The 25,437-nt window shown below is 34.3% G+C and overlaps 1 protein-coding gene across 1 annotated transcript in view; it reads right to left on the bottom strand.

Annotated features, from left to right (window-relative positions):
- The window catches only part of TRHDE (thyrotropin-releasing hormone degrading enzyme), a 324,987-nt gene that overhangs the window by 16,787 nt on the left and 282,763 nt on the right, over positions 1 to 25,437 (bottom strand). The window contains exons 13-15 of the mRNA XM_004675882.2: positions 12,285 to 12,432; positions 10,298 to 10,395; positions 9,710 to 9,817 (exon numbers count right to left, since the gene is read on the bottom strand). Coding sequence (XP_004675939.1) covers positions 9,710 to 9,817; positions 10,298 to 10,395; positions 12,285 to 12,432 — 354 coding nt within the window. The remainder of the gene's footprint in view (positions 1 to 9,709; positions 9,818 to 10,297; positions 10,396 to 12,284; positions 12,433 to 25,437) is intronic.

Here is a 25,437-nt window from a genome sequence, read left to right on the forward strand (position 1 = left end):
AAAAAAAAAAAGTTAAAACTTTCAGAGGTTGTTCTTGGTTCATGATAGATTCTGCACAATCAGCTAAACTTTTTGAAAGTACCAAGATTGTTGAGAAATGATGTGGAGGAGGAAGGTCATTGTTACACACTGTTCCTGCTGCTGAACAGTCTCCTTTCTTTCTTTGCTTTAGTGAACACATCTTTCCTGTAGCCCTCCGGTAAGTGTCACTCTGCAAGGCATGTCAACTTCACTGACAGGTCAAATGTCCTTTTCTTGTAAATCTCACTTCTGGTTTAAAGATGAGAATCTCAACTGTACTGCAGAGTTAAAATCTTACAGTATTTGTAGGACACCTGATTTGTCTTGGTTTACCTATTGGACTGAAAGCTTCAGGAAGGTAGAAATCATGTTCTTTTTTTTTTTTAAAGGTTTATTTGTGCATACAGAACTGGGGTACAGGCCAGAGGCTCAGGGGCGGCGAGAGGCCTCACCAGAGACAGAGTGGTGAACAGAACAGGCAGATCAACGAAGTACACTGTTGAGGGGAGCATCCGGCAGGTCAGGAGAGGTCTGCCACACCATGCGGTCACCTCCTGGGCAGGAGGGAATCAAACTCATGCAGAAGTGGCTTTAGATTCTCAGTGCTGTGCTTTAACCCACTGCGCCACCAGGGAGGGCCAGAAATCATGTTCTTTTGCTCATCATTTGATCCCTAATTCCTTTGACCATGATGTCAGGGTTGTAGCTAAGACTCAAAGTATATTTTGTACATGAATCAAATAGAGCAAATGCCTGGATTGATACCAATTATCTAAGTTAAGTAGGCTTCTAACTATGAAAGAATGAGTAATAATACTATATTTTATAAATAGATCTGAAAGAGGCCTAGCTGGTGGCGTGGTGGCCTAGTAGCTAAGTCTCAGCACTATCACTGCTAAGGCCTAGGTTCAGATCCCAGGCCAGGGAGCTGACCCACATGGCACAGCAGAGCTTTACTGTCCTGTCTCTGGCTTCCACTCAGCAATGGATTTTAGCAGATTTGCCTGTTCTGCTCCCTGCTCTGTCTCTGGTGAATTCTCTCACCCCCATCCATACCTCTGGCCTACACTCTAGTTTTTCTACATGAAAATAAGTAAATAAAAAGTTTAAAACAAAGATAGAACTGAAAGTTAAAAATTGAGTCGGGGCCCTCCCTGGTGGCGCAGCGGGTTAAAGCACAGCACTAAGAAGCTTAAGCCACTTCCACATGAGTTCGATTCCCGCCTGCCCTGGAGGTGACCACATGGCGAGGCAGACCTCTCCTGACCAGCCAGCCCACTGCTCCCCTCAGCAGTGTACTTCGTCGATCTGCCTGTTCTGCTCCCCACTCTGTCTCTGGTGAATCCTCTCATCCTCCGCATCTCTGGCCTATACCCTAGTTCTGTATGAATAAATAAATAAATCTTTAAAAAAAAAAACTTAAAAAAAAAAATTGAGTCGACTGCCATCACTACCCCAAAATTAGAATTGTATTAAGTTTATTGGACTGGTGAATTTGGCCCTTTAACACAGTATCTGTCACAGTGAGAGAGGCACTGGGATTAAAGACATTATTTGGTTTTAAAGAACTATTAAAGGTGTGACTAGTTTTAGAGAACTACAGCAAGGTAAATTGACAAGATGCCAAAGATGGTGATAATTTCAATGGTAATAATTATTTCAGAGGTTCCCATATCACTTTTTTGCTTTGGAGACCCCTAAACTCAATGTCTAACTTTCTCAGCTAGGATTATGCAGACAACAATTCTAACAGGGTGGACAGTGAATTATGAAGTACTAAACAAGTTAATTCCTAGGGCAGCAATTTTATGGAATGAAAATAATTGAAAGTAAACAAAAATATGTTTGCTCAAGTTTTGCTTTGGGGGAAACTAGCTGAATATACTTTAAAAAATTGACATTACAAACTTTCAAGTAGGTAATTCACAATTTTTTTTCCCTCACCACAATAGGACTACCACAACAAAAATTTAGGTGGAATTCACACACAAAGTGCACGAAATTCCCTATTAACAGTATCCTCACTGTGCACAGTAAGAAATAAGGATCTAGCCAAATAAATTATAGTGCTAGATGTGATGTTAACTCATATAAGTAGAAAAGTGCAATTTATTTTTAAGCTACTTAACATAATCCACTAAGAAATAGCTACTTTGTACAGCAACGATCCTAAACTCCTAGAAATCAACAGACAAATAATTTCTGATATTTTGATGCCAGATACTGATAAAGACAATCATGATTTATAAATACTGGCTAATATAGTAAAATAATGTTCTGAGTGCAATATTTAAACACAGGTGAGGCTATTATAAAATGCTTTTGAAATAAAGACAAAATTGAGGGCAGTATTTAAGTTATAGTGGAAAAAGTTAGAACTGTATAAGTTTATTGAAGACATCTATTAGAATACATTTCAGAGGCAAATTTTTAGACAATATACCAATTTTATATATCTATAAACATGTATATCTTTAAGTCAATATATAAAATTATTTGGAGTTAAGACAGAGGTTTAATAATTACTGAAAAAACATACATGAGGATGAGCAGAGGAAGTAAAGCAAATTCTAGAATGCATCATACTTGTTAAGTTTCCAGAGCCACAACTCCTAACTGGGTTACATCCTGCTGTTCAATGTGGGGATGTCTCAATTGTTAGCCTTGAGCCCACTGTGCTGTATCCCCCCGGGACAAATCTGATCCATCTCTAATTTTTTCCAGTTTGACCCACATCCTAGTACAGTGATCTTCAAAGTGAGTTATTTGTAACTGGAGGAAATGGAGGATTTCTCAAATAGCTCTGAGGTCGGGGTATGGCACTCAAGTCCAATGTTATGAATTTTCATATGCCTTTTTTTTTTCATATAAAGAATCCAACTCTCACTTCCTCTCATTTTCCAGGACAAGAGTCTGATTCATTCATCTTACATATTTGCAGGGTGCATTATTTTGTAGTACCAAATAAGAGAAACTTCTAATTATCACTATCGATATCTGAAAGTAAGTTTTCTAATTTTTTTGTTTGTTTTCAAAAGCTTGAAGAAGGGCCTAATTAAGTGGCAGTATGCCAACTCAAAATTTTTAGTGACTGATTATGTATTTTCTGACACAAACTTGAAATATATTGAAGATTTGTGTTCTGCTGCCACAAGACACCTAACATTCCTATGTTTATGCATAAGGTTCCCTACCACTTTAACAACAAAAAAAATTGTATAGAACTGATGCTGAAACTTTTCTCATTCTTGTAGTGATCAACATATATCTGTGAATATATAAACTGGAAAAGATCAATTTTCACTTATATTTAGCAACTACTTTTGTTTTAAAATTATGTGTCAAAATTTGCAATTTCTTTACACTAAGCTATGTACAAGTAACAGTTGTAATGAAAACTCAATTTGTAAAATATATTAACAGGGTTTATAATCACATAGAAGTATGATATGTGTATATTTTTATCACAGAAAACTATAATAGGGTGATCAAATGGATTTTCTATCAAAAATGCATTATTAGTATATAATTTGAGGGAGGAGAAAAATAATATAAAATTTGTGACCAGAAAATAAATACTTGATCACATTTCTAAATAACTAATCATGGGTATATAATGTTTTGATTGCCACTTAGAGATCTTGAAATAATTCTACTGGGAAAAAAAATGCCTATAATATGTTAAAAGTTAAATTCTTACAATTATTTAAGTGTATGATGGAGCATTTTAGGCATAGACTTAAAATGTACTTCTAGGTAATTCATATGCATAAAAATCCTCATGAGCCCTGTTGTATTATTCCAGTGTTGTCTATAGCCAAACACCTGTTAACTTATCACTCTTCTTCAAGCATGCTCAAGTGTGTCCATTTTTCTTCATTTCAATGAGCAGCTCTGAGGGCTCGAGGTTCTCTCTTCCCTGGTCAAATTCTTACATGACAGTCCCTTGGAAAAATCAGAGATTTCTTTTTGCTTGCACTGATATGAGCTTCATTTTTTATTAAGTTTTGAGTGATTACTCTTAAGATGTGTAAGGGCAAAAACACATATTCTGAACAAGCCACATAGACTGCTAAGAGTTGGAGAAAGGTGCATTTCCTGACCTGCACAGCACACTGGCTTCTATATATGTGTTCAATATGTGATTACAGGAACATGCACCCTTGAACCCTATAATCAAAAGTAGACCCAAAGTGAGGAATTGTGAGAGAATTGTATGATGTTCATTCACATTGAGTATGAAATCTTTAACTGTCAGAGCTGATATAAACACTGGAGATTTAGAGGGAAATATTCTCAACAAGGATGAGATTCAGAAAAGTTAACTGATTTGTGTAAAACACAGCCATGTAATGCTACCAGCAAGCCTTGACTCCCTTTTCTAGCTCACTGGTGATTTGGGCAGCTTTTTCCTTTGTCTTTCTCCCTGCTTCCCCACACATCCTGCTTCCCACACTCCTCTGCTGCTAACTGGACACTATAATAGCAGGCTAGCTGATCAAACCTTAGCCTATGAAATTGATTGTGGATTCAAATAGTGACATAAAGAACAGAAAGAGTAAGACTACAATAACTAGGAAACTTGAGCAGCAAGCTAATATCTACACTGCAAGGGAAGAAAACGTGTGGTTTCTGGATAGTCATACACACACCATAAAGAAAGAGCCTAACATGTCCCATTCTGTATGTTCTTATAAAGCATAAGCAAACTTTGATGGACAAGGAGCAGATAGAAAGAAAAGGACCTTCTGTCTTAACACTATGAGATAAAAAGGTTGGTGAGAAAACATACATGTACCATAAATAGCAGTCAATTAAGAGAAGCAAGGAAGGGTGAAGTAATATTTATCTGGATACCAAGACAAGCAATATTTTTAAAAACACAGGGGAAAAAAACAAATGTCTCCCTGTTCCTAATTAAGACTCTCTATGGTAATATTTGTTTTATATATTATGTCACATTCCTATACCCTCAAAACTTTTAAAATTCATAACACCTACTACATAGTGGTCCAAACAAATAATAATTCAAAGATAATTAATGTTTTATGATTTCCTCTGAAGGTCAAATATTTTAAAGGCATTTTTTTTTTTAATTTCAATGATCTGATTGGCTGGTAACATCACTGCCGTTTTTCAGATGATGAATAAAATGACTTTCTTAAGGTCATTTGGTAGACCATCTAGTGTGACTGCTGTGCCCTTACTCTGAAGGCAGGATACCGGAGGTTCCCAAAGAGTGGTCCCTGGAACTGTAAGATCAGAGCAGCATCAGCTGGAACTTGTTCAAAATGCAAATTTGTGGGCACCATGACTGAATCTGAATTCCAGGGGTGAGACCCACAAGCTTTTTAACAAGTCCCCCCAGTGACTTTTATTCATGATCTGATTTGAGAACCATAGGCTCATGCCACGAGGCCTTCATAAAACTGCTATGTACATTACTACAGAGAGTACTTGTATTACTGATACATGCTCATTTCATGTACCACCACATGAGTAGGGCTAGAAGACAGGCAGGCTGATCAGTCTGGGAGTGGACACCAAGTTCCATGACCTATTGTTACAGAATCTGGGCAAATCACATAAACTTTGTGAGTTTTAGGTCTGTTGTTTATAAAAATTAAAATAAAGGGCCCTTCCTGGTGGCACAATGGGTTACACAGAACTAAGAAGCTAAAGCCACTTCAGCATGCGTTTGATCCCCACCTGCCCTGGAGTGTTCCACCTGGCGTGGCAGACCTCTCCTGACCCACCCGCTGCTCCCCTCAGCAGTGTACTTCATCAGTGGGCCTGTTCTGCTCCCCACTCTACTTCAGGTGAATCCTCTCACTGCCCCTGAACCTCTGGCCTGTACCTCAATTCTGTATGCAGACATAAATAAATCTTGAAGAAAAATTAAAAATGATTAGCTCAAGGACCAACGATCTTAGCCTTTTGCCTGAAACAGCAAACATTTCACAAAGCAAATGCAATTTTCATTATTACTATCATCATTAGTACCACTAATATAGTAGCATAATAAGTTGCATAAATGAGGAAGTTTATGTATCATGTAGGCTTTTAAAGAGTTAAAATCTACTTATAGATTTTATTTGGAATGACCTCAATTTTTCCAATTTTGGGATGAACTCCCAATCCATTCCTACCCAGTAAACACTTTTGATTTCCTACAATTCTCAAAATAGACTGTTGTTTCAGGATATTTTTTTAACTAGAGTGATGAAATAGGTTATCGGCATATATGTTAGGGATGCATATCACTGTCCATTAAAAACAAAGTACTGTAAATATTTATCATGTATTGGCTTGATGCTTTAAATTGAATCTTTTAACATTATTTGCAAAATAATGCATTATCACAAAATTAAGAGAATGGGTTATTGTGCATACACATTTAATTTCGGGGTTTTTTTTTTATTCAAAGAAAAACCCATATTGCCTTACTGTGATCTTTATATAGTTAATTGTATAATCTCTATTGTGTTTTAATACAGAAATTTTCCAACAAATAATTCACATACAGTATTAACCCTATATTTTATTCAGTGAAGGTTAAGTCAATTATTTCTATGGAACCAACCAGCAAGATAAACATTTTCTGTCTGTTTTATTATGCTTTCTATAATATAAAATCATTATCATCATTTCTGTCTTTTTTGAGAGTAAAATTTTCAGGTTTCCAAACCTCCTCTTATATCTCATGTTTTCAAAATCTCTTTATCATTTGTATTGTTCTCTACCAAATGCTTAGCAACTTGTCTCTTTTCTGAAATGTGGCACACTGCTGAACTTCATCCCCAAATCCCAGCCTAACAAGACCTGAATGTAGCTCAATTCATTTTTATGCATGACATCACCATTACAATTCATCACACTGTAGCATTTGAATATTTTAACAGAGATCAGACTGTCGACTCATCCAATTTATCATCCACTGTAGTTCTTGAATTTTTCTCTCTGTTGCTGCCATATCTAACTTTTCTTTGTACTTTTTGGTTCTATTACCACCTGCCCTCCATGCCCTTTTCCTAAATCCAATGTCATGATTTGACACTTAGCCCTAGTTTATCAATCACTCCAAATATTTGCAATCCCTATTGCATGATTCATTGTCATTTAGATTTATGAACATAAATCTATATCTTCCAAAACATTTTATAATTATACCACTATACAGATTTTAATGTTTTTTTTTTTCAGATGATATTTAGGATCCCAGTTAGATAAGTAAAAAAATAAAACAAAAGATTGTTTCTAGTTAAACAAAGTACATTGATCTGTTGCTTCTAGAAAAGTAAAAAAAAAAAAACCTCGCCCTCCCTTCATTGACTCAATTTAAAATTTAAATCCAGCATCAACTATGGGTTTGCATTGTTGTTACGTTGTTAAGCTGTCATTCAAAAAAAAATTAAACCTCTGATCTTCACTAATAGGTAGCTCAATGGAGATGAGGGACCTTCACAACAGGGGGGCACTTAAATGTGCTGCCATGGCCATGTCACAGCCCAAGTCAACAAATCTAAGTAAGTAGAGTTAGTTTCACTTAGCTTATTTGGTTGGTCAGTTACAAAACAAAGCACAATAGGAGAATATAAAAATGAAGAGAATCTCAAAAGAACCTTAATGTATTATGTCCAAATTTGTCTTGTCGCAAATAAATGCCAGCTATAAAAACCCAAATGTGCTGACAACTTATATATGAACTTTCATTTAAAAGGAATTATGGAAGTGATGAATTGTTCAAATTCACAAGTCAAAAATTACTACACTTATTAAACCACACATCAATTCATGTTGGATTTCCTGGAAACCTCATCCACTCACCTCATCTATTCATGCAAACCTAACTCCTGTGTTCTGTCCATCTAACCGAGTCCAGCTCATCATTCATGATGTAGAATGTTATTCTTTGAAGGTAACCCCTCCCTTCGTGTTCACACCCTGTTTATGCTTAGTAGTAGTTCACAGTGTACACCTACACTGACAAAACAGTATCTTCCATCAATTTTGAATTCTATCTTGGCTTTTTAGCTTCCCAGATATACAATTTTGTTAAAATAAATAGATTACTTAAAAAATACCAATTTTCCCAATTGCTATATTTTTGCATGTAGGAAATTATATATTGGCTTGAGTTCTCTCTAGAGAAATTATGAAAACTCAATGGTTTAAGGCCAATTTTAATAAAAGAAAAGCTTAACATGGGTAAAATCACTGAAGGTTAAAAACAGGCATTAACTGAGAAAAGTCCATGTTTCTGTAGCAAAATAAACAAGCAAAAGTATAAAAGAAACAGAATTAGAGATAACAACCTTTAAGTAATGTGTCTCACTTTTTCTTCTCATGTATATACAATAATGGATCTTTTTTAAAAGTTTGCATGTATTGATTTTGGATAAAGATTTATTTTTTCGTAGCCTAATATATATTTGAATTGAAGAAGGTCATAAAAAGCAGGAGAAAAGATATATATCATTTTCAAGTCAAATTTAGGTTTCTAGAAGACTTAGCAAAACAGTTATTAGTAAAGGCTTTAAAAATGAGGATTGTTTAGTTCTAGAGAAGACTGATAAAAGATCTAATCACAGTTTTCAAGTACATAATGGATCAATTGAGAGATGATAGTGATAAAATACTTTCCTTAGTTCAGCATAAGGCCAGAAACGATTAACTTAAAGGGCAAACAGGAAAATGCTAGAGAAGGTGAGACAAATTATTAAGTGATATAGTGAAAAATTACCTCAGAGAATTTCAAAGTAGGATCACCACCCTTTGGTCTAGAGTTAGATAATAAATTTAAATGTATATAATTCTCGACAGCACATATGCCAATTTGTGCCTTAAGTAGGTAACACTCTCTGTGGTTCTCTGTTCATCAACAGCAAGTCCTTTTTTCTGTTCCCAGTGGTCATCCCAGTAAGTCGTAGGACAAGCCGACTGTGTCACAGAAAATAGAATCAGCTCCGCCCCGGTCCCCTTTCCTTAATACAGTGACCAAGGACTGGAAATGGTTATAAATTGCCTAAAAAGTCAAATGAAATTGAACATAAAGGTCTTTGGAATTATAAAGACACCTAATAATATTTTTAAAACACTAGCAAGATCACTGATCTTTGATTTATTTTTATGTTTACTATTCTTTTCATAAACATGATGTGACATTTATATAATATTTCTTATCACAAGTAATTATATTAAATAATTTTAACCTCACAATCTGCATTAAAATACAGTATTGTGAAATTCCAAGATAAAGTACAAGTTTAAGGTTTCTGTCAAGGGTCACTAAAAGAGTAAAGATCGTTTTCATAATCATTTTGATTTTCATCTTTAAATCAACATTTATATGCTACTTTATGTATATTGTGCGATGCCAGTTGCTTTATGAATAAATACCGCAACCTTTATAAAAAACTTAATGTTTGACCTAAGTTTGACTGGTCTTACGAGCTAGCAAAGCTATCAAAATTAAGCTATCAATATTAAGCTAATATATTATATATGAAAATAAGTATCTTGCAAAAATAAGTGTGTTTTGAATTTCATGCTGTTGTCTTAAAAATTGTGAACCTGAAACAGTTTTTCGGTGTTTCATTTTTCTTCAGTTGATACATGTGATGTATCCACTGAGAATCTTAAAATAATATTAAATTATATTAGAAATTCAGGAACTGGTTCAACTTACCTGTTCCTGTTGCTGGAAATCCAATCTGAAATAAGAGTGGATGCCTGTTGATGACAGTGCTTATTACCAAAACTGCATGCCAGCATTATAACTTCTCTGCGAAGTTCTCTGGGTATCGTTAATAGGAAAAAATAAAGATGAAAGTAAAAAAGTAGTGTTAATATCTGGAATGGTAACTCTTCACCTAAACAGTAGGTCGATAACTAACTCGCACAAATAATGGTGTTTAGAACCAGATATCCTATTTCGTTGACAATTATGCAGGGCAGATGTTAGGCATACCCAGAGAGTCTTCTCTGAAAACAGTACTACATACAGTGAGAAGCAATGGTTCAGATCTCTACTTTGCCAATAAAAGCAGGCCTAAAATTAAAACATGATAGGAAATGCCTTTGTTCTCAGTACCAGGAGTGGATACTGTGCTACTCCACAGCAGTCCTCCGAGGAAAGAGAAATGAAAGACACAGAATGAAAGAAAGATGGTTACATGCTGTTGAAGTCACAATGGTACTAGGGGTATGTTACCATACAACTGTGGCAGTGGGGGCGGATGGGAGGGAGACACCAAATAAGAAAATGAAACAGTACTCATGTTGGTAGGATGCCTGAATCAGAGATCCATTAAAATTGTTTTTTGGCCATCCAAGTTTGATGTAGGTTGTTGCAACTTGCTTTAAAATATATTCCTAAATGGGAGGTGGGGAAAATAAAGGTAACATCAGTTTCAAGCCATTCCATGTTGACAATTAAATACAATAAAATTGAAGTATTTTCTACATTTCAATCCCTTAAAGTATTAATAAAATTGGGCATCATATTGTTCTATTATAATTTTATCCAACTTCATTTTTTTTTAGTTTAGAAAATAAGGATAAAATACAACTGCAATAGCCAAATCTAACAGCAATAGTCAAAACTAACAACAATGACAGTTGTTTATTTCCAGTTTGAAAAAATATTATATTTCTTACTGAACAATCAAATAATTTTTACTGTTGACTATTTTAGATACAACTGTTGTAGAGAAATGAGGTAACTGAAAGGTATTGATAATACCCATGCATAAACATTCAAATGCATGTGGATATAGTTTGTGTAAATGAACACCTAGTATTTATGTGTTTTATGTCATATTTGATGCAAAATTGTTATGTAGGCACAGCCAATAGCCTGGCATTGTTGAGTACTCAGAGCCCTCTTCGATATGATGCTATGCTATTTCAAAGTCAACAATCCATTCAGCTAATGATATATTTAAATTTTCATAGCAATATAAGATATGCTCTTCTCAATTGAATGTGGTCCTTGAATTTTGTCAAAGGAATGAAAGTGTTGAAATTATAGTAAAAGCAATTCTTAACTTTTATTGAAATTGAGATGTCTGACATGATATACTATTCTGAAGTACAAATATATGCAAAAATGTATTTTACATTTACAGAAGATTAATATTGTAGTCTCTCTCTGTTAAGGAGAAAAGAGAAGTGTAATATGACTTTCTCTCTAGCAGATAAAAATTTTATAATAAATGTAATGACATATTTCTTTGTATGTCTATTACAAGGGCTTAGACAAAACTAACAACAATGACAGTCAAGATTATTTCCAGTTTAAAAAAATATTATAACAGGTGTTTCTATGTATGTAAGAGAGTGAAAAGTAGACTGAGAATTAGAAAAAAGAAGTAATTCTGATGACCATCAGACAATTCAAATGCCTCTAGTAAACACTTCCTGTCCAGGCAATTGAGTGCCAAGTAATCCAAATGTGTAGGTTAATCAGCAGAGTCAATAAATCAAAAGGAATAGGATGATTTTATAAGACACAGGACAAGCTATTAATATAAGTAAAGGGAAATTAAAGTGCTCAAAGGCAATATTCTCATATGCAAAGCTGGTGAGAAGAAATTTAGGAATCAAAACTCATTAGTAGTACTTAATCCTAATCTAATTCAAAATAATTATTAAATTAGATTAGCATACAATTTTGGTTCACCAGGCATCAGGCTTAGGAAATCTGGTCAGGTAACATTTTGGGATGTTTCTCATGTCTGCGTGTCTATTGGATTATGTGTTGTTTGCTCTCCTGTATCCCCTTGGACCCAATTATGAATGGGCTTTCGCCTCAATGTTGATCTTATCCCTGTTAATTAAGGAAGTGAATTGAATTCACTATGCCCTTTTGGATAAAAATAATGACTCAGAATCTTTACTAAAACTGTCTATAGTCTGTTAAGATCTTTAGGATCACTCTACCTAGGTTAAGTCCTTTGTGAATGGAGAGCCCTTTAACTCTTAGAAAGTAAGTTTGAACTTTAAGGATTTGCCACGTATATTTGTTGTTAAATTCTGAAGCATTTAAGCTTAATTGACACCTTTAGGCCAGAACAAAAAGTAGCTCGTACAAAATTTATCTTCAAGTAATTGTCACCAGAGTTACACAGAAATTCAGGACAAAAATGATAACACAAATGAGAAGGAGAACTAAAATAACTCAGAATCAGTTGAATACAGAAGATAATAAGAAAATAGTTTATCTTCTGAAAAATAAGAAAGAAGAAAAGTCTTTTTTTTACATTAAAGACATTGTATTTCTCCATGCGGTCCAGTAATTTATCCAGAGGATAAAGGGCTCGGCTGGCAGCATGCCAAGGAAGAAAATCCTTCTCCTCAGACAGATATCTGATAATCTCCAGGGGAATATTCTGTGGCAAATAACCAGCTCTGCACAAGCGAAAAAAGTTAATGTTAATTGCATGCAGAAAAGATACATGATGAGCAAAAATGAAGATTTTACATATGCAAATAAAAGGCAGAAAGCAAGATTCATCAAGTAGAAAGTATACTCTGTGCTATAGAAATAAAATTACACTTTTTAAATATAACCCCATTTAGGATGTCAATGTTCCTTCATATATACAGAGTTGAAGTAAACAATTTATATGAGCACCAAAATATGAGAATCTGTATTTTTATAAAGAATTGCAAAATGTGAGTAAAATCAACTCGAGCTATTTTCCTGCAGAGAAACTCTTCAGCGGTCACAACTAATTGAAAATAATTGATTACTGAAGTAAATTTCCAGTTTCTCAAGGCATTCTCTGTACTTTTCATGTAGCTATTTGTAATGATATTGAATATATATCATTTTCAAAGGATGATCCATTTACAGTCAGGCAACCATCAGTATTGGCTGTATCTATGTTACTTTACAATATAAGTACTTTTCAAACCCACTTGTTTTAAATTTAAAACACTGCTTCCCATTAGACTTATGAAAATCAGAGTTAGCTTGAAATAGAGTTAACATTACAAAACTGCTAATAGATCCTTGAGAAGGAGTCTGGGATGGAGAAAAGTCTGGAATCATTTATGCTTTCTATACAATTAAGACAAATAACCCCAGTTTCTCTGAGATGCATTGATTCCTTAGCTATGAAATAAGAGGATTACATTAGTAGATATCTTTTCTATATTTAAAAGGCTTTCATTTAAACCTATCTAAAATTTACCCTGCTGAAAAATTATATAACATGGACATAATTTATATAAAATTTTGAAAAGGAACTTTATGACTTTATATTCCTTACTCTTCAGTTATTTAACATGTACAAGTCAAAGTGGCAGGATTTAGACCTAGTAGAAAGCAAATAAAAGCAAACCTGATAGTAATTCCCAGTATTGACAAGGCAGATAAGGAAAAATATTCACTGACTAGATAGAGACATGGAACAATTTCTTTTGAGACATTTAGGCAAAAATCACTAACTGCTCACCAAAATCCAAGCTGTCCTCTACTTCTAAACTAGATCATAATTCTTGTGTCTTTGGTTTATGGTCATATGACTAATGTCTAGCCAACAGAATATGAATGTCCCTCTCTGTTAGTCCTAGCCACACACATCTCTCATTAGCTCTTCTATGTTTTTTTCCCCTGAAATGAATCTCCCATAGTAACCTTTGAATTCTTATACTTAGTGTGAGAGAAATCACCTAGTTTCTGTGTAACCGTATGTTTAAGTACTTATTCTCTTATCCAGTTCCATTATATGAGCAGGGAATCCACTTCTATCGTGTTTGATCCAAATACATGCTTGAGTCTACTTTTTAAAGCAGTTAACCTTCTCTAATACAATCCTCAAATAGAATAAGAAACAGATTACACACAAATTGCCTTCATTTTGCATTGCTACAAACATGTGAGTAATTACCTACTACATAATTTAATATACTTGCATTTAACCTACTAGATCAAAATATGTAGCTACACTCAATTGGACAAGAGGATTATCAGCTTCATTACAAAAAAAGTTAAGGATTCTAAGAGATAATGTTGGTGAATAAGTTACCTAGTTTAGATATGTGTTTGTGTAATTGGCTGATAATGATATCTGTGATTACTACTACTGATAATGCAATCAATATAGGGAAAGTGTGTGGAATCCAGTGAGTGGAACACTACATTAGCTTAAAGTAATCAGCCCAGCAGGGAGCACACTTAGGGTCCTGATGCTTAAATGCAGTTCCCCTAAATCTGCATCATCACAGGAAATGTTGCTAACAAAATGGAGGAAAAAATAGCAAAGTTAAAGAATATTTAATGTGTAACCAAGTGTCAGTCATATTTTAGGAAGAAGCTGTAGATGATATCTATCTTCTCTACTGTTGGGGTGGGTAGACTATCATAAGGAATGATTTTGAAATGAAAAAAGACATGGGGGGGGTAGCACAGCTGGTTAGAGCACAGCAATAGGAAGCTAAAGCCACTTCAGCATGAGTTCGATCCCCACCCCGGAGGTGACCCACTTGGTGAAGCAGACCTCTCCTGACTGCTCCCCTCAGCAGTGTACTTCATTGATCTGCCTGTTCTGCTCCCCACTCTGCCTCTGGTGAATCCTCTCACCACTCCTGCACCTCTGGCCTGTACCCCAGTTCTACATGCATAAATAAATAACAATCTTAAAAAAAACAAAACAAGAAAAGATGACATGGGAAGAGACGCAAATGAGGAAAATTAAAGAAATAAAGATTATCTGCAGGCAGTTCCATAGTTTCTTCTCCCATCTTGCCCCACCTTGTCCTCCTTTACTGGAACATGCCATGAACTATAATTTTAGGTATAAAAGAAAAACTTTTAAAACAAGAAGGAGATCAAAACCACACCATTTTACTTGATATTGAAATGCACTGGTCTTAGCTGGCTTTATCTTCACCTATAACCAGATAGTTTTTTGTAACTAAGAGGAAGAGTAAGGATAAGAAAAAAAGGGAGAGGAGACCCAATGGTCTATGGTGCAACACTGTGGGATGTCTGGTGGCGGCAGTGCTATAACAACATAGATCTGAGCCGTGGGAACCTGTTTCCCTCAGTCATACACAGAATTGTAAACCAATGATACCTTAGTAAAAAAATTCACAATCCCTGTGAAGGTTGTATCTAGGATGTGCTAATACACAAATAACCCATTTCCTTTTGAATTTTCTTCAGAAGTGTTTGGCTTATGAGTGTTTAAAAGTTGGGGGGAAATTAAAATCACAATCTTCAGATTCATCAGAGTATCATACTTGACTCTTCATTAATTGAATATTCATTTAAAATCAATAAACAGCCTACTACATATTTCACAATAAATGTTAAAGACAGTCATTGCCCCTTAGGGCACAGATTTTTTTAAGCAATTGCGGAAATGCTTAATTAAAAAGTTTACTGAGTTTTATCTACTGTTCTTTATTATTCATTATTAAATGCCTTTATGTGTTTTCCATGGGGCAATCTCATGGAGCACACTGAACATTGTCCTAGTCCTTGGAGTGCTGCAGGATAAAGAGGGAGACACATAAGGCAGGTATCTCTGTCACCCCATGGCTCACTCGCTCAGTTCCTACAGCTCAGGCATTGATAAATATCACCTGCAGAATGGAAAAGGAAGTTGCTTATAAGTAACCCCATAAAATTAGAAACAAGTTGCACGAAAATGTCCCCCATCCGTCACTCTTTTGCCTGCTCCTTATCTCCCAAACCTGAGTTAGGCACCAATTTTCAGGACTCACATAACATCTCCACAGCAACCTTGTTCACAATATATATTATGATGTTAATTAATAAAAATTTATTTTAATGTTACTTTTTCACTTACTAAACTTAGATCTTTAAGGAAACAAAGCATGCTTTAATAATACAGCATCTTGTACAGAATAGGAACACAATAAGTATTCCTTAAACTAACTGAATTACGTATAATTTTAGAGTACTTTAAAAACAGAAGCAATTTAAAGTATATTAAAACAAACTTTTTTTTTAAATTAGCATTTCTGAAGGTCAAAAATCCAGCAAGATAGGAAAATTCTATGAGTGATATTTATAGTGTTTCTCCTCATCATTTTATTAAAGATATACATGAAAGGTAAGAAGGTATTTGATTTCTAGTCAATAACTTTGAATAAGCTAGTCTATACCAAAATAAAATAACTTATAGCAGATGAAAAAACACAGGTATATACGTGTGTGTGTGTAGATAACATTTTTTTCCTCTGATTAGCAAATCACTTTCCTAGAACCATGCTATTTTATACTATGTATTTAAGTAAATGATGGAAGACTTAGAAATCTTTTATTGTCAGGAAACTGCCAACAAAAATGACATGATTTCTTGGGTTCACTCCTCAGCATATATTTATTAATTAAAACTCCAGAAATAATTTATTGAAAATTATATATACCACTAAGGACAACACGACTATGCTTTTCTCTCAATACTCTTGATACTTTATTTCCAAATAGAATCTCTCAAATACTAGCCATCATCTAAATACAAAATATCCTCTGTTCACTCCATAATGTTAAGGAGTCAATGTTGACCATTAATTGGAAGAGCTAATAGATAGTAGCCATTTGTTTCACACCCACTCCCTGACTCTTGCCTTTTGCCAAAAGATCTTACTTTATGATCAGTGAATCATTCTAAGAAAACTCTAACTTAATGATTATAAGATATCATGTATTTATACTTGTATTAGTCATTTTGTACTGATGTACGGTATATCAGCATGGATGGCATTGAGGAAAGATGGTCTAAATTCAATTTACCCTTCTTAAAAATTTCAAAATAAAAAAATTTCAAGATAAAAAAATTTCAAGATAATACTATTATGCATATATATTTTTTTAAAGATTTATTTATTCATACAGAACTGGGGTACAGGCCAGAGATGTGGAGGGTAAGAGGATTCACCAGAGACAGAGTGGGGAGCAGAACAGGCAGATCGACGAGGTACACTGCTGAGGGGAGCGGCGGGCGGGTCAGGAGAGGTCTGCCACGCCATGTGGTCACCTCCGGGGCAGGCGGGAATCGAACTCATGCGGAAGCGGCTTTAGATTCTCAGTGCTGTGCTTTAGCCCGCTGCGCCACCAGGGAGGGCCCCTATTATGCATATATTTTTAAAGTAGTTTAAGTTTACAGAAGCTAATAAGCACCTTGACTCACTCAGCTAATAAGTGACAGAGTCAGAATTCAACATCAGGGCTGAAAGGAAGCACCCACTCATCCTACCACGTGAAGCTGTTTCCCCAAATACCATTTGAATTAGTTAAATGCTTTCTCCTTTCCTTTAACCACTATTTACATGTCACTATCGCAGCACTTGTCACATTAAGACTAATAGGCAAGCAAAAAATTAATATAATCCTAGGTATTTTGAAAGGTAAGTAAACAATATCAGAGAAAGGAAAATTATAGGGGAAACAATTTATATGGGGTTCTTAAGGAAGGCCTCACAGTAGATATCTGCATGAAGTGAGAGAATAGAAAGAAAGAGCATACTGACTAAGAAAACATGTACAAAGGTCCTGAGACAGAACAAATCCGGGTGTTGGAAAGACAGTAAGAACACCTCATGACCCAAGCAGAGTGAGCCAGAGATAAAGAGGAGGTTATGAAGTCACAGATATTGGCTCTAAGGGCGTCAGACTGTGTATCTGTGGGTGATGGAAAGTCACTGCAAGTTTTTGAGCTGTGAAGTGAGATGACCTAATTTAAGCTTGAAAAGGTGCCTGGCTGCAGTTAAGAACAAACTTAAATATGCAAAGTGGTCTTTAAAGATGAGAATGAAGTAAAATATGATTTCTTAGATTTTTTTTCTCTCTCCTCCTCCACTTATGAGAAAAATTATCTACTTTATGAAAGAGATAATAAACATAATTTTTCCTAGATATGCTCTGCACAAGATCTATTTTAGAAAATTTCTTATTCTGATATCAGGGAAAATAAAAAACCAAAAACATATCCATGCATTATTTGTCATTGCTCCATTAATTAAAAGAAAAAACAGTAAGAGTATTAGATGATACTAAAAAGTTCACTGAGAAATCACTTAAGTAATGAACACATATTAAAAGAATATGTGCTTTAGATATAGAAAGTTATATGTTCCACTATGGGTCATCATTAGCAGAGATTAAATTCCAATACCACAAATAGCCGAAAGAGCACCAGAGAAATCATCCACAATAACTTACAATTTCCTTGGGAACTATAGGAAGTGGGTATGGAGATCTGCTTACTGGGCAGTGAAGTTTTCCAGTGCTCTACAGAGCCACATGGGAGTAAAATGAATTTAAAAATCCAGCAAGATTTTGCTGAGGTTGAGTTTACTGCCATCAGGATATCAAGTCATTAACCTAAAGACTCATAAATCAGTGGGGCTTCTGAGTCCCTCCCTGACTGCTTTTAGAGAAATTTATGAGTAATAGGGAGCTAGAAATAAGAAAAAATCATCACTCAAGGCAAGCTACTTTAGAATAACTGGATATATCTCCTCTTGGCTAATATTTAGATGAAAAAGTTTGCTTTTTACATCAATTTTATTATGCACAAAAGTTTATATATTTAACTTACAATAGCTTTCCATATTACTAGGAATTCTTTACATTTGCCTTTGAATTAGTTCTGCTAATACTCTGTTGAAAACATAAGTGTAGTTCATTGTTTCACTCTTTTGGGTTTATACATTTTCCCATCAAAAGTAACAGGCCTATGAACATCTTTATACAAAACGCTTTTACATGTTCCAAATGATAGTTTTGGACAGAATATCCCAATTAGAATTATCAATCTGAGAGCTATATTGGGGTGCTTGGTAAATGTGAGTTCACGTTTTTAGGTTCTGTCCCTCACCAACTTGTCCTAGAAAAAAAAAGGGGGGGGGTATCTGTCACTGTGGTGGCCAGCTCTCTTCAGTCTCCCTGTTATTCCAGAATAATTAGTGCAATGTTTGTGTTATTACTGTCTCGTGACAACCTCCTCCAGTTAATTATATCACTCTGCCCATCGTGCAGATCAAAATCATGCTCCAAAAGAATACCTATCTCTCGAGGCTCATATTGCATGTTAGGATGACACTGGTATGGGGACCCATTTTTCTGCAAATCTGTAATATTCTTGCATAGTTAATTATTCCAAAGAAAGGCTCAGCAAATAATTTTGTATTCCTATTCCCATCTTTTACAGAAAAAGTTGAGAGGAATATGGGATTGTCACAAGTAAGAGTAACCCAGGGCAGACACATGAAGGAAACAATGAAATAGAATACAGGGAGAAGCAAGCAGGTGGGCCATGTATGTGACTTTGAAATGGGAGGCATGGTAGACTCACTATAAACATAGCTGTTGGCCTTTCATTGTTTTTGCCACATCTGCCTAAGCAACTTTCTTCACCGTTGCTCCCATCCCTGAGTTCCTGTAGAACCCCACCACTCTTATCTCCGTAAGTCAGGGGATACCCACAACACCTCTGGTCTGGTCAGTGTGATTCCAGTTAGAAGTAAAAAGCCGACTGTTTAGAGCATGTCTAACAATCAAACTTTGCTTTTCAAAGTATTGCTGACAACCAAAAATCAGTGTGTGATCTAAAAAGGAGTAGGAAAATGTATAAATTATAGTTTTTAATTTAAGTAAGAGGAAGCACTTCAAACAATTGATGACATTTTCTTAATTCTTACATGGAAGGGAAGAATTGAGGCTATGGGAAGTAGTTTGGGGTGCTATACTCAGGCTAAAAAGGAGAGGATTAGGAACTGAGTAATGATAGTGCATAGGAGAAATTATTTCCTGGACATAGTGTGGGATTGGGAAAGACACTGGAAAATAGTCCAACTAAGTCAAAAATCTCAAAAAGAAGTCTCAACATCATGCCAATCCTATTCCCATTTTATCCACATTTATCCAATTTATGTCACTACATACAAGAGGCCACCACGCTGCCCTATGTAATTTTCTAAGTGTAAGCTAAGGTCTAACATTTAGATGGTGAAATGTTAATAATTAAGCAGGAAGATTAAACCCCTAAAAGGGATGCATTTTTGGATAAAAAAAAAAAATAAAAGAACACTTTGAGAGTGTAATATAGTCATGCGAAAGAGAATGATGATTCAGTTGAAAAGGCTTTAGAAGAGCTGCCAAAAGTGATACAGGCAGTCTAACAAGAGCAACATGAGAGTATTCCATTTAATCTGGGCTCTGCAGCCAGCTTGAAAAGCTCCTGGCCAAAGTTAGAACATATTGAGTATGAATAAGAATCAAACTGCAGTAGATTTAAACTTATCAAATACACTTAAATCCATAAGGTCAAAATGATACTTAGCTCAAAACAAAACAATACAAGATAATTGGTCACTGTGGAGAATGTTAGAGAACTGGCTCATTATTTTTGAAACTGAAAAATACAGGGGAACAATCAAACTTTTATCCTGCCTTTCCTTAAAAAAACTATCACTGGGTCACCAAATACTAAATGAAAGCAAATTTTTCTTCAAAGAACTATTCTGTGTATGAGTGGAAAATGCATGTGTGAATCATCATTTTGAAACCTCTAGAGATGAACAGATTTAGGTATTGAACACAAAAGCTACAAATAATATACACAGAGAGATAACTATTTCATGTGCCAAGTAGAATAAACTTGCTACATATTTAAATCACTAGAGATCATGTCTCTATATTTGGCTATCAATTTATGAGAGGCCAGAGGAACATATAAAAGCAAAGAATGGGGTGGAACCAGCAAAATACAGACTGTAGGGAATCATGTAGGACAAGAAACCTTATTCCTCACCAAATAATTTGGAAAGAATTTTTTTTAAGGTAAATGGGGAAAATCAACAGTTGAGAAAAGATAAAAAAAAAAACATTACAGAGCAGTAATATTTGGGTCCTAATTCAAAAAGTTATTTGAAATGTTATGAGACAACTGAAAACCTGCATATTTCCTGGATATTTGATAATACTGGGAAATGTGAATTGCATAATATCATTTTTAGAATACAAAGTGGAAATGATTATAAAAAGGTGATATCTAGAATCAGTTTCAAAATAGTATTAAAGGTTTGGTAGGTAGAATTATTAACTCACAGTTAATAACTGTTGCTAATAATTGATGAGGAGAAATTGATACAAGCGTTTCATAGCATTCTTCTGCCAGTTCTTTGTATGTTTAAAAGTCTTCATGTAAATTGTTTAAAAAATAAACTGTTTTATTAGTCTGCATTTCTCAAGTGTTCATCATAAATCCCTCATATTGTCTATGCTTCAAAATATTTGTGAATAAGGAAATTCAAGGAAAGTAATCTTACCAGTCTGTTTTCCTTCTTTACAAAATGGAAGAAATGGTCATTGTGAAGGTTAAAAAAAAAAAGAAATGGAAGAGTATCTTGTAAACTGTAAAGTGCTACACACATTGGAAAAGCCTGAAGGCTGATGAATCAGAATCAGAATTCAACAACCATGTATTTTGCATCTGTATTCTGACCTTGATTTGTTCCTTACATCAAACTACTAAACTCATGGATAGATCCCAGCACATTCATTTTCCCCTAAGGGACAAAGTACCAAATGGTAGTGTAATTGCCAAGGGAAAATTATTACTCTGTTCTGAATTATTTCCATCATAAATCCAAAACCAGTCAAACAGGCTCTGTCACAAAAACGACAGGGTTGCTGTACAGTGATGAGATTCCCACATACAAGTGTCCCATAAATCCCTGAGTATCACAACCCTCCAAAGTGATTCTGAGTCATGTGTTTAAATCAGAAATGGGACTTTAGGCTGGCAGCATGTTGGTCAACACTGTAGAAACAATGAAAGCAAGGTGATTTACTTAGCCATCAGTGAGACATATATCCCATCATCTGATACAGATCGTACAACACGTGACAAGCATCTTTTTCTCTATGCACATTTTCTATTGCATCAAAGCGGAAAAGTCCTTTCACTTAGTAATGATAACATTCGTCCACATTTCTCTTAAATTCAATCATAGCTGCTACTATCATGCCAAAGAAACAACTTGCAGCAACAATAGTGAACGATAGAAAAGGACACACCTATGTCTACTATGCATTTCTCCTTCTTGATCTTAGTAAAATACTCATCTTCACTTACAATGAAATGAAATATCTGATTTGATTTTCTTATGATTTAAATTGGTATTTTCCTGCTTCCTAATACTATTCTAAATTAGAGTGAAAGCCATTTAGTATCACTGCAGATGAAATGTGAGATACAAAATTTTCAACTCTATAATTCATTGTATGGAAAAGGGATGAGTATCTTGAATCACATAGCTGTGCCCACTTGAATCACCTCTGCAGATATGGACATGTGAGACTTTCGATCATTTGTTCTCCCCATTAAGGGTGCTACAAGATAACCTAAAGAAATAAAGGATAAAACTAAACAAATTTGCTGAGCTACTGCGCATATGATGTAAATGGTGGTATCAAAAGGATGTTATCAACTTATTTGAGATTTTTGTACCTTGAAAGGAGTTTTGGATTTATTTGAGAAAATTTACACAACTGTTAGAGTTCAGATACATTGAGACACTTTTGAAATAAACTTACAATTACATATTATCATAGATAATCTCTGACCTCAAGGACACTAAAGAGAGATAATTTATAAAACCTCTACATACAGCTGTTAGGGGAGGAAGCTGTGAGATCCCTCTAACAGCTAATTTCTAGCTTCAATTTCCAGTATCACAAAATTCTGAAGATAGATCATTTATATAAAAATATTTTAATTAACCCTGGATATCCAATCTAGACATATGACTTAACCTATCTTTGATATACTTTAATGCTAGTGAAATTCACATAAAACTTAGGATAAGTAATGATGATGATGTTCTAACTCCTTAATGATGATTAACAATTAGAAGACGTTAATAGTATAGATTTACTGTGTTCTAACAATGACACTCATTAATTTTAATAACAGTCCTATAGTTAAGTCCTTGCTTACTGTCTGAAAATTTACCCCTCATTACCACTTGTAGGAAGTAATTTTTTAAAGTTCAAGCATCAATGGAAATACAAAACAATAACAGAGAATGTGCTAATTAATACAAAACAAGGTTATATATTTGTATTACTACAAAATGAGTGTAAAAATGCAATATATATTTGCACAGAGTATTTTTTGTTTAAAATTCTTTATGTGTTGCTAAAACTGCCACATGCAGTTTAATATTATTGAAATTGAAAATGACATAAAAAAATTTAAAAAATCAGAAATGTTTCTCCAGAAAGAGAACCATATTCATGACAAAAAATATAGTATCTTAATTTTAAAATGTACTAATATAACAATAATTTTCACACTAACATATTTAATAATAAAAAAGGAAAAATGTATTGAGAAAAGATGACAGTGGAAAACTCTTAAAAATAGTGTTAAAAAGATGATAAATTTGAAATATCCTTAAAATATTGTCACTGCTACCTTTTAAAAGGAACTTTATAGCAATTAAACTATCATAAACGATTTTTTCCAATGGATTCATTCAGAGCTAAATCTTTAGCCAATGAGTCCCTATAAAGATAAGGTTACTAAGCGACTCACACTTCATACACATTCTTTACACACTTGGTTTCATATTAGTTGACTGTGATTGTTTGTTTGAAAATATACCTTCTATTTTGTAATCGTAAATTTCCTTGTTAAGTTTCACCATTATTTCTTTGTAGTCAAAGCACAATTTGACTACATAAAGGATTCTGCATTATCTCTAATCTCTAATAGAATAAATTTCACTCACAAAATTCTGAGCCTGTTTTTCACTTTGTCAATAACTTCCTTTCTTTATTTAATATTTAAAGCCCAGGCTAGTCATGGAAATACACCTCAATGTTAAACTCTCTGCATAAGTTTTTTTTTTTTTCTCCAACACAGGTATCCTTTCAAACTATATGTTCATGTTTATTATAACAATGTTTACACGTTCTATGTCTTCAGTTTTTTCATTTGTTTTCCATGTCTTTATATATATCAAACACACATAGCGACACACATAGGATATCTCTTGCTTATATTTTAACTTTAATTTTTTTTTCCACTTGAATATCTCAACTATCTAAAGCTTCTTTTCTTCATCCCTGACTACATTTTCCCTTGTATCTGAGATGTTAGGCATTCTGATATGCATCTTCCTTGTCAGATCACTTTCATTCTTCTTGTTACCCGTTCACTTTTGCTATTCATTTGTCAATGTTTTTCCCTTTAAACTTCTGTTTCAAACAAGTTGTATTTCTTTGAAAAGTTCTTTGAAATCACAAAGATGGGTGTATTTGACTTTTTTTGCTTGATATTATTATAGTCTTTCTTTCACTATTGTGAATCTGAACTATCTTTTGGAACGTTTCATTACTTAGTTCTAAGAATTTCAGGTTGGTTTGTGTCTAAATACTACACATATTAGAAGTAAATTTCTATCCAATAGAAGCCTTTGTTGATGGATTGTGGTTAAAGAACAGCATGGTGAACAGGTTGCAATTGTAGCAGTTTATATTTACAACTATTATTTCAGAATGGTTTAAATCAAATCATTGGTTCTACCTGTTTTGAAGCTTTCTTCTGTTCCATCGTACTATTTTGGAATGGAGGGCTGCATAATTCCTAGTTCACACATGTGCATCACAAGTTCTCCTTGAGGTGATTTAGAATGTAATTATTTATCTTAACAGCAGCACTCCCATAATTTCCAGCTAATGGAACAAACCTTAATACATATTGCCAGATGAATGAATAGGGAAATTGTAGAATGTAGGGTCGGTGGAATACTATACAGCTATTGAAAAGGGAAATATTGAATTTTGAGACAAAGTGAATGTTTCAAGGTAATTATGCTAAGATAAATAAATCAGAAAGTAAAAGACAGATATCACATAGTTTCACTTATCTGTGGAATAAAAAAAATACATAATGGTAAAATACATCAAAAACTAATATTAGACAGCAAAAAATGTGCTAGTTACCAGAGTGAATGTGGGATGGGAAGAGGTGGTAAGGAAAGGAAGAAAGAGGGCATTGTTATGGGAGGTTTGGTGAAGGATGAATGAAGCAATGTACATATGGAGAAGTAAAAATGTAACCCCAAAGTTAGTGGACATGTGGACACTGACAAAGTTAGTCAAAAAAAATTAAATGTGTTAACGTTATCCTTTAAGATACAGAAGGTTTCAATTTAGATAAAGTCGAATTAACTTATTGCTTATTGTTGTTTGTACTTTAATGTTATATTTAATAAGACTGCCTAATTCAAGGTGATGAGTATTTTACCTATAATTCTTTCTTTAAGAAAGGAAGAAATGTCCAGCATATTTAAATATGATGAGTTGCCAACACAGTAAATATTTTAGCCTTAAAGAACACAAGATCTCTATTTCAAAAATTC

The sequence above is a fragment of the Condylura cristata genome, unplaced genomic scaffold (assembly GCF_000260355.1).
Source record: "Condylura cristata isolate star-nosed mole 26May11 unplaced genomic scaffold, ConCri1.0 scaffold00004, whole genome shotgun sequence".
NCBI lineage: Eukaryota > Metazoa > Chordata > Mammalia > Eulipotyphla > Talpidae > Condylura > Condylura cristata.